The sequence below is a fragment of the Bubalus bubalis genome, chromosome 20, assembly GCF_019923935.1.
Source record: "Bubalus bubalis isolate 160015118507 breed Murrah chromosome 20, NDDB_SH_1, whole genome shotgun sequence".
NCBI classification, from domain to species: domain Eukaryota; kingdom Metazoa; phylum Chordata; class Mammalia; order Artiodactyla; family Bovidae; genus Bubalus; species Bubalus bubalis.
The window spans coordinates 35,887,547-35,899,692 of NC_059176.1; the positions used below are offsets into that span (position 1 = coordinate 35,887,547).

Consider the following 12,146-nt stretch of genomic DNA (forward strand, 5'->3'; position numbering starts at 1 on the left):
CTTGTCGCCTCTGGGGAGGACAGGGGAGGAAAGGATGGGAGGCAGAGAACTGTAATATTTTATATTAAGCCTCTGTCCATTTGATTTGCTGTTGTACAATTTGCATTCTTTGTTATGGAAAACCATTCAGGTTCCAATCTCCTCCCTCAAATCTTCCTGATTCCCAGCTCACACCCCCTCCTCCCAACACCTACACCCCTACGTGGTACAGCATTCTGTCCTGCCTGGCTCTCTCCCAGAGTTCTCTGCAGCCGAGGCCACCTCGCCAGCTTGGCCAGCCACCTGTCTCCTCTTCTTGTCTTCCCTTGAGAGGCGGCCTTAGGCTGAGGTCAGTACAGCCCTGTGGCCCTGCTTCCCCATGGTCAGTGGCCTCAGCAGGAACTCCTGTCCTCTCTCCATCTCCAGGTGGTGCTCTCACCGGTACCCTCCAGAAAGCCTCTCAAGGTTGGCAGAAGCCTGCTGCCCTGCCCGCAACCTCTTTCTGCAGGTTTGTATGGAGCAGGATTACATGGAAACGGTGCTGCAGCCTGGCCGGTTAATGGGAAACATTAACCTGGAGGGCTTTCCGCTGCTGGCAGGATGCTCCACGCTCCTCCTGGCTGTCACCACCTTTCCCACCCTGCTCTCTCATGGCTCCAGTGCTGCCTGCTCTCTCCTCTCTTCTTTCTCTCTCTGCCCTTGTCTCCCTGTTTCTCCTTTGGTCTGTTTGCATTAGTCTGTAGTCTTCTGCCTACTGCCAAGGATTTCGCCTTCCAGTAAGGCACAGGAACCATTGCTACTCTCCCATTCTGGATCCCAGACCCTGCTTCAGACCTGGTTTTAAAATATTCCTGTCCCACCCTCTAAACCTGCACCTTCATCCAAACCTAGCCTTTCAAACTGACCCCTAACAAACAGCCTTTGGCCTGTTTCAGCACCCTAGAGCTACTTAGGGACAGGTATCCTGACCTATAACTCTGGTCCCAGTCTGGAACATTAGTTCAAAGCCTCATTCATTCACAGCACTCTCCAATCCCACCTCTAGCCTTGGAGAAGGGCTGGGGCTGAAAACTGGACATCTGCTACGTGCTCTGGGTGTGTGGCCAAGGTCTGAATTTCTGAAAATTGTGGGATTGACCTGCAGAAGAACAAAAATAATTCCAATGAAATATGTCCCAGTTGGCGCTGCTGCTGAAAATGGTCCCTGTGAACTAAGGGAAAGGTCAGGAGAGGGCAGTGAGGATGGTGCTAGGAGGTGGGGACCAGAAAGGCCAGCTAGAGAGTGCCCAGTGCCACACACAAGGGAGGGGCTGGTGAGACCATGGGCAGACAGACGAGGGCTGCGGGAAAGGCTTCCTGCTAGGAGCCTAGAGGTCTTTCTTCACTAATTCATTCAACACTATTTATTGAGCACCTACTAAGTGACTGGCCCTTGGCAGGCACTGGGGGTACTGCAGTGAACAGAACCAAGTACCCCCTCATGTGGAGCTCATATTCAGACTAGGAAGATGGAGAAGAATTAGACTCAGGTACGTCAAAGGTGTTAGGAAGAAGGACAGAGAATTCCCTCGTGGTCCAGTGGTTTAGGACTTTCACTATCATGGCCCGGGTTCAATCTGTGGTCAGGGAGCTAAAATCCAGTAAATCCCACAGCCATGCAGCAAAAAAAAAAAAAAAAAGAAGAAGAAGAAGAGGGACAAATAAGGCAAGGTGAGGGGACAGATTCAGAAATTGTAGAAAGTAGGTAAAACCTCTAGACCATTCAGGTATGACCTAAATCAAATCCCTTACGATTATACAGTGGAAGTGAGAAATAGATTTAAGGGACTAAATCTGTTAGACAGAGTGCTTGAAGAACTATGGATGGAGATTCGTGACAATATATAGGAGACAGGGATCAAGACCATCCCCAAGAAAAAGAAATGCAAAAACACAAAATAGCTGTCTGAGGAGGCCTTACAAACAGCTGTGAAAGGAAGAGAAGCAAAATGCAAAGGAGAAAAGGAAAGATATAAGCATCTGAATGCAGAGTTCCAAAGAATAGCAAGGAGGGATAAGAAAGCCTTCCTCAGTGATCACTGCAAAGAAATAAGGAAAACAACAGAATGGGAAAGACTAGAGATCTCTTCAAGAAAATTAGAGATACCAAGGGAACATTTCATGCAAAGATGGGCTCAATAAAGGACAGAAATGGTATGGACCTAAGAGAAGCAGAAGATATTAAGAAGAGGTGGCAAGAATACACAGAAGAACTGTACAAAAAAGAGCTTCACGACCCAGATAATCACAATGGTGTGATCACTGACCTAGAGCCAGACATCATGGAATGTGAAGTCAAGTGGGCCTTAGGAAGCATCACTACAAACAAAGCTAGTGGAGGTGATGGAATTCCAGTTAAGCTACTTCAAATCCTGAAAGATGATGCTGTGAAAGGGCTGTACTCAATATGCCAGCAAATTTGGAAAACTCAGCAGTGGCCACAGGACTGGAAAAGGTCAGTTTCATTCCAATCCCAAAGAAAGGCAATGCCAAAGAATGCTCAGACTAACACACAATTGCACTCGTCTCACACGCTAGTAAAGTAATGCTCAACATTCTCCAAGCCAGACTTCAGCAATATGTGAACTTCCAGATGTTCAAGCTGGTTTTAGAAAAGGCAGAGGAATCAGAGATCAAATTGCCAACATCCGCTGGATCATCAAAAAAGCAAGGGAGTTCCAGAAAAACATCTATTTCTGCTTTATTGACTATGCCAAAGCCTTTGACTGAGTAGATCACCATGATCTGTGGAAAATTCTTCAAGAGATAGGAATACCAGACCACCTGACCTGCCTCTTGAGAAACCTGTATGCAGGTTAGGAAGCAACAGTTAGAACTAGACATGGAACAATAGACCTGATCCAAATTGGGAAAGGAGTATATTGTCACCCTGCACAACTGAGTGACTGAACTAACTGAACTGAACTGAGGGGACAGAGTGACAATATGGTGACTGGGGAAGATCTGGGGAGCTGGTATCTGAAAGTCTCCAGAGATAGAAGAAGTGAGCCCTATAGAGTCCAGTTTGAGAAAAGAGCAATAGCAGGGCCCTAAGGTGGGAGCAGGTGATGTGAGAACTGAACACAGGGAGCAGGGTGGAGGGTGGGACAGATCAGGGAGACACTTTCTGGTTTTAGGGTTTGAGGAAGTGAAACCAAAGAAGAGAAGGAAGAGACCCTCAATTCAGTTCAGTCACTCAGTCGTGTCTGACTCTTTGCGACCCCATGAACCGCAGCACGCCAGGCCTCCCTGTCCATCACCAACTCCCAGAGTCCACCCAAACCCATGTCCATCGAGTCAATGATGCCATCCAACCATCTCATCCTCTGTCGTCCCCTTCTCCTCCTGCCCTCAATCTTTCCCAGCATCATGGTCTTTTCAAATGAGTTGGCTCTTTTCACCAGGTGGCCAAAGTATTGGAGTTTGAGCTTCAACATCAGTCCCTCCAATGAACACCCAGGACTGGTCTCCTTTAGGATGGACTGGTTGGATCTCCTTGCAGTCCAAGGGACTCTCAAGAGTCTTCTCCAACACCACAGTTCAAAAGCATCAATTCTTCCATGCTCAGCTTTCTTTATAGTCCAACTCTCACATCCATACATGACTATTGGAAAAACAATAGCTTTGACTAGATGGATCTTTGTTGGCAAAGTAATGTCTCTGCTTTTTAATATGCTGTCTAGGTTGGTCATAACTATCCTTCCAAGGAGCAACCGTCTTTTAATTTTATGGCTGCAGTCACCATCTGCAGTGATTTTGGAGCCCCCAAAAATAAAGTCTGACACTGTTTCCCCACCTATTTGCCATGAAATGATGGGACCAGATGCCATGATCTTGGTTTTCTGAATGTTGAGCTTTAAGCCAACTTTTACACTCTCCTCTTTCACTTTCATCAAGAGGCTCTTTAGTTTTTCTTCACTTTCTGCCATAAGGGTGGTGTCATCTGCATATCTGAGCTTATTGATATTTCTCCCAGCAATCTTGATTCCAGCTTGTGCTTCATCCAGCCCAGTGTTTCTCATGATGTACTCTGCATGTAAGTTAAATAAGCAGGGTGACAATATACTCCTTTCCCGATTTGGAACCAGTCTGTTGTTCCATGTCTAGTTCTAACTGTTGCTTCCTGACCTGCATACCGTTTTCTCAAGAGGCAAGTCAGGTGGTCTGGTATTCCTATCTCTTGAAGAATTTTCCACAGTTCATGGTGATCCACACAGTCAAAGGCTTTGGCATAGTCAATAAAACAGAAATAGATGTTTTTCTGGAACTCTCTTGCTTTTTTGATGATCCAGCGGATGTTGGCAATTTGATCTCTGATTCCTCTGCCTTTTCTAAAACCAGCTTGAACATCTGGAAGTTCACATATTGCTGAAGCCTGGCTTGGAGAATGTTGAGCATTACTTTACCAGCGTGTGAGATGAGTGCAATTGTGTGTTAGTTTGAGCAGTCTTTGGCATTGTCTTTCTTTGGGTTTGAAATGAAACTGATCTTTTCCAGTCCTGTGGCCACTGCTGAGTTTTCCAAATTTGCTGGCATATTGAGTACAGCCCTTTCACAGCATCATCTTTCAGGATTTGAAATAGCTCAACTGGAATTTCATCACCTCCACTAGCTTTGTTCATAGTGATGCTTTCAAGACCCACTGGACTTCGCATTCCAGGATGTCTGGCTCTAGGTGCGAGACCCTCACACCTGAGCAATGGGGAGGGGTGTGTGGAGAGGAAGGTGGAGGGTGGGAAAGGAAACAGGAGTAGAGTCAGCCGGGGGCCAGGCATGCTCTGTCTGGGCAGGGGCCTCTGGGTGGAGGCGAGAAGATGGGGCCTGGCCTATGCCCCCAGTTACAGCCTCGGGAGCCCCCATGAGGAGCTGACACTCGAGCTATGTACCCCTCATACCTGCAGTGTGCACGTGCCAACAAGCACACATGGAAAACCAGCACAGTGTGTGTAAATAGAAGTGATTGTGCATGAACACACATGTGCATGCAAACTCCTCATGCGAAGGAAGACGTTCATTAGAAATTCTAGAACATCAGGGCTGAAGGACATCAGACTTTCATCTGACTCCCACATGAAAAAGAGAAACTATTCTCGGTGGTCCAGGACTGACTCTCCTTCGGGGGAGACCCACAGGCTTACCCAGGTCCCTCCAGGAGCAGCTGAGCTCCCTCCCAGTTATTCCCACAAGCTGTGTGGAGAGACAGTGAGGTTGGGATCAAGACCCACCGGCCCTCTTGGCATGATGGCAAAGCCCTACCACCACGGCTGCCCACGCATCTGAGTGCCTGCTGTCTCTTCCTCTCAAAGCTGATTTCCGGGCCCACCAGACCCTCTCTCTCCATCTCCTTTGCTGTGTCTTCTTTTCTCTACCTTCACTCTAACCCTGGTTCTTGGTGATTCTGCGTTTTCTTTCACCCCTCCCCCATCTCTCTGTCTCTCTTTCCTTGGTCTCTCAGCTTCCCTCCGGTTCCCTCTCTGCTGGGCTCTATCCCTCTCACTCTATTTTCTTTCTCTCTCTCTCCAGGATCTTTCTTTGCCTTCCAGGAAAAGCTGACGTGGCTCTGGTCACTCAGCGGGAGTGAGGCCTCTTTGGGGTGGGGGCTTCAGGCGGGCTGAGCCGCTGCAGCTGGGGAGGGATTGGCCGACCTGCGGGAAGGAGAAGCTGGAGGGATGGGAGGAGAAAGGGCTGGGCTTCCAAGGAGGGCTGGAGAAGGGAGAGCAGGAAGAAAAACTCTGGGAAGAGGCGAGCACCACCTCCCCTGTTAGGGCGATCAGCTGTTCCAGCTGGCCTGGGACTGTCTGGACTTTAACACCGAAAGCCCCGCATCCCAGGACTGCCGGGCACTCTACCCTGAAGCCCGCAGGAGCCAGAATGGGGCAGGCAGGAAGGGCTTCCAGACCTGACTCCTTCCCTCCCACTCCCCACCTCCCAATTCTCCCTTCCACTGTTGAAGGGCTGCTGGGTATCCAGGGATGGTGCAGAGGTTTGGGGTCTGAGAGATGCTTTCTAGTCCTGGGTCTTTATGCCTGCATCTGTGATCTAGGGACAGTCAGGGTGTCCACACACTCACCAAGGACCCCATCTCCAGGCCCCCAGGGAGCTCCTGGCCTGGGAAGAGAAAGGGGAGCTGACTCCCAGCTGTGTCCTTACCTGCTCACATCATCTCCTGTGGGACAGGCTTTGCAGGAAGAACTTGACAAGATGATGGCATCTGGAGAGCCGAGGGGCTGCCTAGGAGGTGATAAGCCCCACCCTTGGAGGCGCACCACTGCTTCTCAGGCTCTATGGTGGGTGGCCCTACGTGGCCCACTGTGAAGCGCCTTGGAGGACATGAGATGCTTCTTAGTAGAGGCCCACTGCGTTCCAGTGGCCCTTGTCTTGTTGTCCTTCCTGGGAGAGGTGGGTCATGCTGCCCCCTTTTTACCCTCAGGAGGTGATGGGATCTGGGCAGATAGGGGAGGGTTGTCAGTGACTAATGGGTGCAGACTCGGTGGGCAGGATACTCTTGCTTCTTCTGCTATAGCCCCTGTTCCCCCCACACCCCCACCCCCAGCTGTTCTGCACGGGATTCTGAGGGTGGCCTAGCGCTGGGTTACCATCAAGGTCTTTGACAATGTGGAATGAGGTGCAAGGACCCCCAGGAAGGCCGGTAACATGCTCACACACCCAACAGAGTGCAGATCCCCCACGCACGCTCATGCTCATGCTAAGTCGCTCAGTCATGCCCAACTCTGTGCAACCCCATGGACTGTAGCCTACCAGGCTCCTCGGTCCATGGGATTCTCCAGGCAAGGGTACGGGAGTGGGCGGTCATTCCCTCCCAACCTGGGGACTGAACCCATATATCTCATGTCTCCTGCATTGGCAGGCAGGTTCTTTACCACTAGTGCCACCTGGGAAGTGGGTCCCCTACATTGTGTGAGATGGTCTTAAAATGTCCTAAGGAACCCGGTCTGGACCCAGAGTCCCTATCTGTACAAGAGGGTGTGGAGAAGGAAACCTCCAAAGTGCTTTCATTTCTGGCATCTGATGCTCACCCAACTCACCCACTCATTGAGTCAAGAGCTATTTATTGAGCATCTTCTCTTGTGCCAGGGATTAATAACAACTGGGAGAACAAGTAGTCCACCTTCAACAGGCTTCCTCCCTAGTAGAGGGATCTCCCTTTAAACACGTGAGAGTACATTTATGTTGAGTGAATGAACTGAGAAAACCTCTAAAAGGAAAGACAATTCTAAACAAGCAAAACTAACGGGGGTCGGGGGGGTGGGGGAAGCAACTTGAAGAAATAGACAATGCAGATAGAAGGACACTTTTTTAAAGGCTATTATTAGCTTCAGAGAAATAAAATATATATATACATGAAACAAGAAGTGGGTGTAAGTCTCCTCCCCCAGAAGGCACTTAGAGTTGGGACAGTGGAGTTCAGAGAGCGATGCTGCCTCTCCAGACAAGCAGCACCAACGGTGGGGTTTCAGGTCCTTTGGGAGACCCCAGAGAGAATATTACAGAAGGAGCAAGGTCCTCAACCTCACCTGGCTGCCAGGTGGACAGTCCTGGGTGATAGAACCATCTCTGTGCCTGAGTGCCTCAGAATCCCCATCAGAAAGCTGAAGCCCAGCCGAGTCCTGTCCGGAGCTTCCTTTTACCCGACTGGAGAGCAGTCACACCCCTGCCTGCCTCCGCCCTCCTCTCCCAGCTCGGCTCATCCGGAGACATCCCGGGACTTCAAGTGTTTAGGGCAGCCCAGCCTTGGAGCCAGCAGGCAGGCGTGACTTGGGACGGCGGGCTGTTGAGGAGGATGTGTTTTCTTACAAAAACAGGTCTGAAGTTTTGGCTTCTCCCTGAGACTCTGCATCACAGTGGGTGTTTTATACGCTTTGGCCTCAGCTTTTCACTGGAACACACCCACCACCCACACAGACACATGATCACAGAGATGCACATTCATTTCTACACATAAACACACACACACACGCCCAAATATACGAATTAGACTCACGCATATCCACACAAACACACGAAGACTTAACCTCACAACCTGCACGAATACACACACTCAAACATTCCCAAACACACAAATTCACACATACATGATTTCACACCCACATCCACACACACACACACACACACACACACACAAACACATCCACACACAGAGATGTCACAGCCACACTCAGACATGCACACAGTCCCTCACATGGTCCCAACTTGGAGAATGCCCTCTCCTTTTTCTCCTGTTCAAAGTGAGGTTAAAAGTGCCCACCTTCCATGGGATTCAATTTCTCACCCCTCCCTCCCATAAAGTCCTTCTGGCCCCATCTTTTCTTGGGTCCTGTCCAGCTAGTGCTGTGTCTTTAAGGAAGTTGAAGCTGCTAAAAGTGAGTGAGAGAGAGAGAGAGAAGAAAAAAACAAAAAATTTGGCATCTTTTCCCCCTCAAGTTTCTGGTGTCACTTATGAAACACGGGTCCTTGTTGCTGCAGAGAGGCAGTTTTGCTGGAAGGAGGGAGTAGACGGACTGCCTGGGTTCTCTTCCTGCAGCCTTGTCTCAACAGATGGTCTCAGGCACCCTGTCTGGATAAGGGCAGGCCCAGGTGTGCAGACTGAAGGTGGGACAGGGACCAGGCTGCCTCTTCCTCCAGCATCGTCATCTTCCCTTGGCCCTGCAGACTGTCCAGGACTAACTCTTTCTTTGTTGCTTATTGGTTCCATCTTAGAAGAAGCTCTTCTTGACTAAGAAAGAGTAGTTTTAAGGTAAGTCAGCAGCAAAAGGGCTCTAAGGGCCAGTGGGAGGAGAAAGCAGTCTACTGCGCACGGGGACTGGGCACTTTCCTGTTGGTTTGGGGTGCTCGGACAATCCCTTGCTTGGATCTGTTCAGGGGCCACAGATCCCTCTAACAACCACAGCTCTGGAAACCCCAGCAGTATTTGGGTTGAGCCACTGGCCTCCTCCAAGCCAGCTGAGAGGTCCTGGCAGGGGTTTACTTAGGCAGCTGCCTGGTGTAGTTTGGACCGAAAAGGCCAAGGGTGTGAGTCTGTAGAAAGGGTCTGGTGTGTGCTGTGGTCACGGCTGCTAGGAGCGGGAGAGCAGTGGGTGGGGTGCATGGGGGTGGTGAGCGCTGCACAAGGGGCCTTGTCTAGGCCAGGGGGCAGAGCATACCTTTGGGGGGCTCCAGGGGGAGGGGCTGTGGCCAGGATGTGGGAGGGCAGGAGGGAGGCTCTGCCAAATGCTGGGGGAGGAGGCGGCTGGAAAACAGATTTCAAGTCACAAAGTCAGCCGAGGAGCCAGCCGAGGCAGGGAGAGCTCTCGGCTCAGAGAAGGAGCTGGGGTCCTCTTCTGTCCTGTCTTCGCCCCCTCCTGACTGCGTGACCTCGGGCAAGTCCTGGACCTTCTGTGGGCCTCAGTTTCCCCTTCTGTAGAATGAGGGTGGTGAGCTAGGTGGTGTGGGGGTGTCTTATCTGGATTCTGTGGGCAGGGCCTTCTGATGGGGAAGAGCTCTGTGTCAGGGTGCTGAGAGGGACAAGTGCCTTCTGTGGGTCTTTGGGGGTCACCTTGTAGGCATGTCCTTCTCTGCAGGATGCAGGAGCTGCGTCTGCTGTGCCTGCTGGTCCTCGTGGGCCTGGCGCAGGCCTGTCCAGAGCCCTGTGAATGTGGGGAGAAGTACGGCTTCCACATTGCTGACTGTGCCTACCGTGACCTGCAGGCCGTACCATCCGGCTTTCCAGCCAACGTGACCACGCTGAGCCTATCGGCCAACCAGCTGCCAAGCCTGCCGGGGGGCGCCTTTAGGGAGGTGCCCCGGCTGCAGTCGCTGTGGCTGGCCCACAACGAGATCCGCAGTGTGGCCGCGGGTGCCCTGGCCTCTCTGAGCCAACTCAAGAGCCTGGATCTCAGCCACAATCTCATCTCCGACTTTGCCTGGAGCGACCTGCACAGCCTCAGCGCCCTTCAGTTGCTCAAGATGGACAGCAACGAACTGACCTTCATCCCCCGCGATGCCTTCCGCAGCCTTCGTGCCCTGCGCTCGCTGCAGCTCAACCATAACCGCCTGCACACGCTGGCCGAGGGCACCTTTGCCCCGCTCACTGCACTGTCTCACCTGCAGATCAATGACAACCCCTTCGACTGTACCTGTGGCATCGTGTGGTTCAAGACGTGGGCCCTGACCACGGCCGTGTCCATCCCAGAGCAGGACAACATCACCTGCACTTCGCCCCACGTGCTCAAGGGCACGCGGCTGAACCGCCTGCTGCCGCTGCCCTGCTCCGCACCCTCGGTGCAGCTTACCTACCAGCCCAGCCAGGATGGGGCCGAGCTGCGTCCAGGCTTCGTGTTGGCACTGCACTGTGACGTGGATGGGCAGCCGGCCCCTCAGCTCCACTGGCACATCCAGACGCCCGGTGGCACCGTGGAGATCGCTAGCCCCAACGTGGGTGCCGATGGGCGTGCCCTGCCTGGTGTCCTGGCAGCCAGCAGCCGCCCGCGCTTCCAAGCCTTTGCCAATGGCAGCCTGCTCATCCCTGACTTTGGCAAGCTGGAGGAGGGCACCTACAGCTGCCTGGCCACCAACGAGCTGGGCAGCGCGGAGAGCTCGGTAAATGTGGCCCTGGCCACACCAGGTGAGGGTGGTGAGGATGCGCTGGGGCGCAGGTTCCAGGGCAAAGCGGCCGAGGGGAAGGTCTGCTACACGGTCGACAACGAGGTACAGCCGTCGGGTCCGGAGGACAACGTGGTCATCATCTACCTCAGCCGCGCCAGGGGCCCCAAGGCTGCAGCAACAGCAGAAGGGGCCCCTGGGAAGCAGCCCCCTGGGCTGCTTCTGCTGGGCCAGAGCCTCCTCCTCCTCTTCCTCGCTTCCTTCTAGCCCCACCCCTACCTGGGGGCTTGCTGACTCCTGCCCTGACCGATGGCTGTCCCTCACAAGTGGTGCGGGGGCCTGGGGGTAGCAATTCTTGGAGCCTGCATCAGGGACTTCCCACCTTCCTACCTCCCCTTCTCATCCCTTCTGGGACACTCAGCAACCCCACTTCTAGACTTGCTCCAAGCTAGTGACTAGGATGGAACTGAATCCCCTAACTCACCGTCTAGGGTGCTAATTGCTGCTAACCACACTGCACATGCTCCTCTGTCTCGGGGGTAGCATGCCGACCAGGCAATGCCCTAACCACCCAGGGGGAGCCTCACTGATGGACTTCCAGGCACTGGGACTGACAAGCTCTCAAAGGCTATGGTCAGGGCCTGGGGCTTGGGGCTGGGCGGGGAAGTAGCCTGAAGCAGATTGGCACTGGAGATGTAGAATTAGGCACAGAACAAGTGGCTGGCGTGGCTTGGAGGCTCTCTGACCTGCTTGAGCTCCTGCTGACCTTCTGTGTTCTCTAATGACTTGAGGGCTGGGGAGTCTCTGCCCTCAGACAGGACTAGAAGGCCCAGGATGGTGCTCATCTCCAACTCTTCCTCCCTTGGTGTGCCCCTTCATCCTGGATTCCTGCCCTGCCTTCCTCTCCAGGTACACATCTATTGCCTGCCTTCCCCCACAACCTCGGGAGAGACTAGCCAGCCTGGGGGCGGCAGAGAAATAAATAGCATTTCTGATGCTCCCCTGCGTCTGCCTCGAGTTTTGTCTGGATCTAGGCGCCCTGCTGCCTCCGACCCTGCCCCTTTCCAGATTAAAGGGTGCTATGCTCAGGGACAAGAGCCTGTGAGAGCTCTGAAGCCCCTGACCAGAGCCCCCAGAACTGCTGAGCCCAGCAAAGTGGAGACAGGGAGGCCCAGGAACATAGGGTAGCAGCTGTGAGACTTGGAGTCTGGCCAGCCCCCCTTCCCCCTCCTCCTACACACAGTATCTCCCCATCCCCCTGTCAGCCTGCAGCTCCCGCTGAGCTGCTGTCCCCAGAGCACAGGTCGAGGATGACTGCACCTCTGATGGAAAACAGCAGGATGGAGCCAAGCCCCTCGTGCTGTGTCAGCCCCTGTGCTGACCTTGGGCGAGTCACTGCCCATCTCTGGACTTTGGTTTCCTCAGAAAACAAAGGATGGGGTAGGACATGGTAATGTCAAGAGTTCCATTGACTCTGAGTATCTAAGGCCTTATAATCCTAACCCAACATGGACCCCTTGACATCTCTG

The 12,146-nt window shown here is 52.8% G+C and overlaps 1 protein-coding gene across 2 annotated transcripts; it reads left to right on the forward strand.

The window, feature by feature from the left end:
• The first annotated feature begins 7,404 nt into the window (after positions 1 to 7,404).
• On the forward strand, positions 7,405 to 11,617 carry ISLR (immunoglobulin superfamily containing leucine rich repeat). 2 transcript variants are annotated; one of them, XM_006047366.3, is made up of 3 exons: positions 7,405 to 7,841; positions 8,737 to 8,773; positions 9,597 to 11,617. In XM_006047366.3, the coding sequence occupies exon 3, from the start codon at positions 9,598 to 9,600 to the stop codon at positions 10,882 to 10,884; it is 1,287 nt and encodes a 428-aa protein (XP_006047428.1). In that variant the 5' UTR covers positions 7,405 to 7,841; positions 8,737 to 8,773; position 9,597; the 3' UTR covers positions 10,885 to 11,617. The 2 variants fall into 2 exon arrangements, with proteins under 2 accessions (XP_006047428.1, XP_006047429.1); XM_006047367.3 differs by lacking the exons at positions 7,405 to 7,841; positions 8,737 to 8,773 and adding an exon at positions 9,267 to 9,395.
• Positions 11,618 to 12,146: the final 529 nt, after the last annotated feature.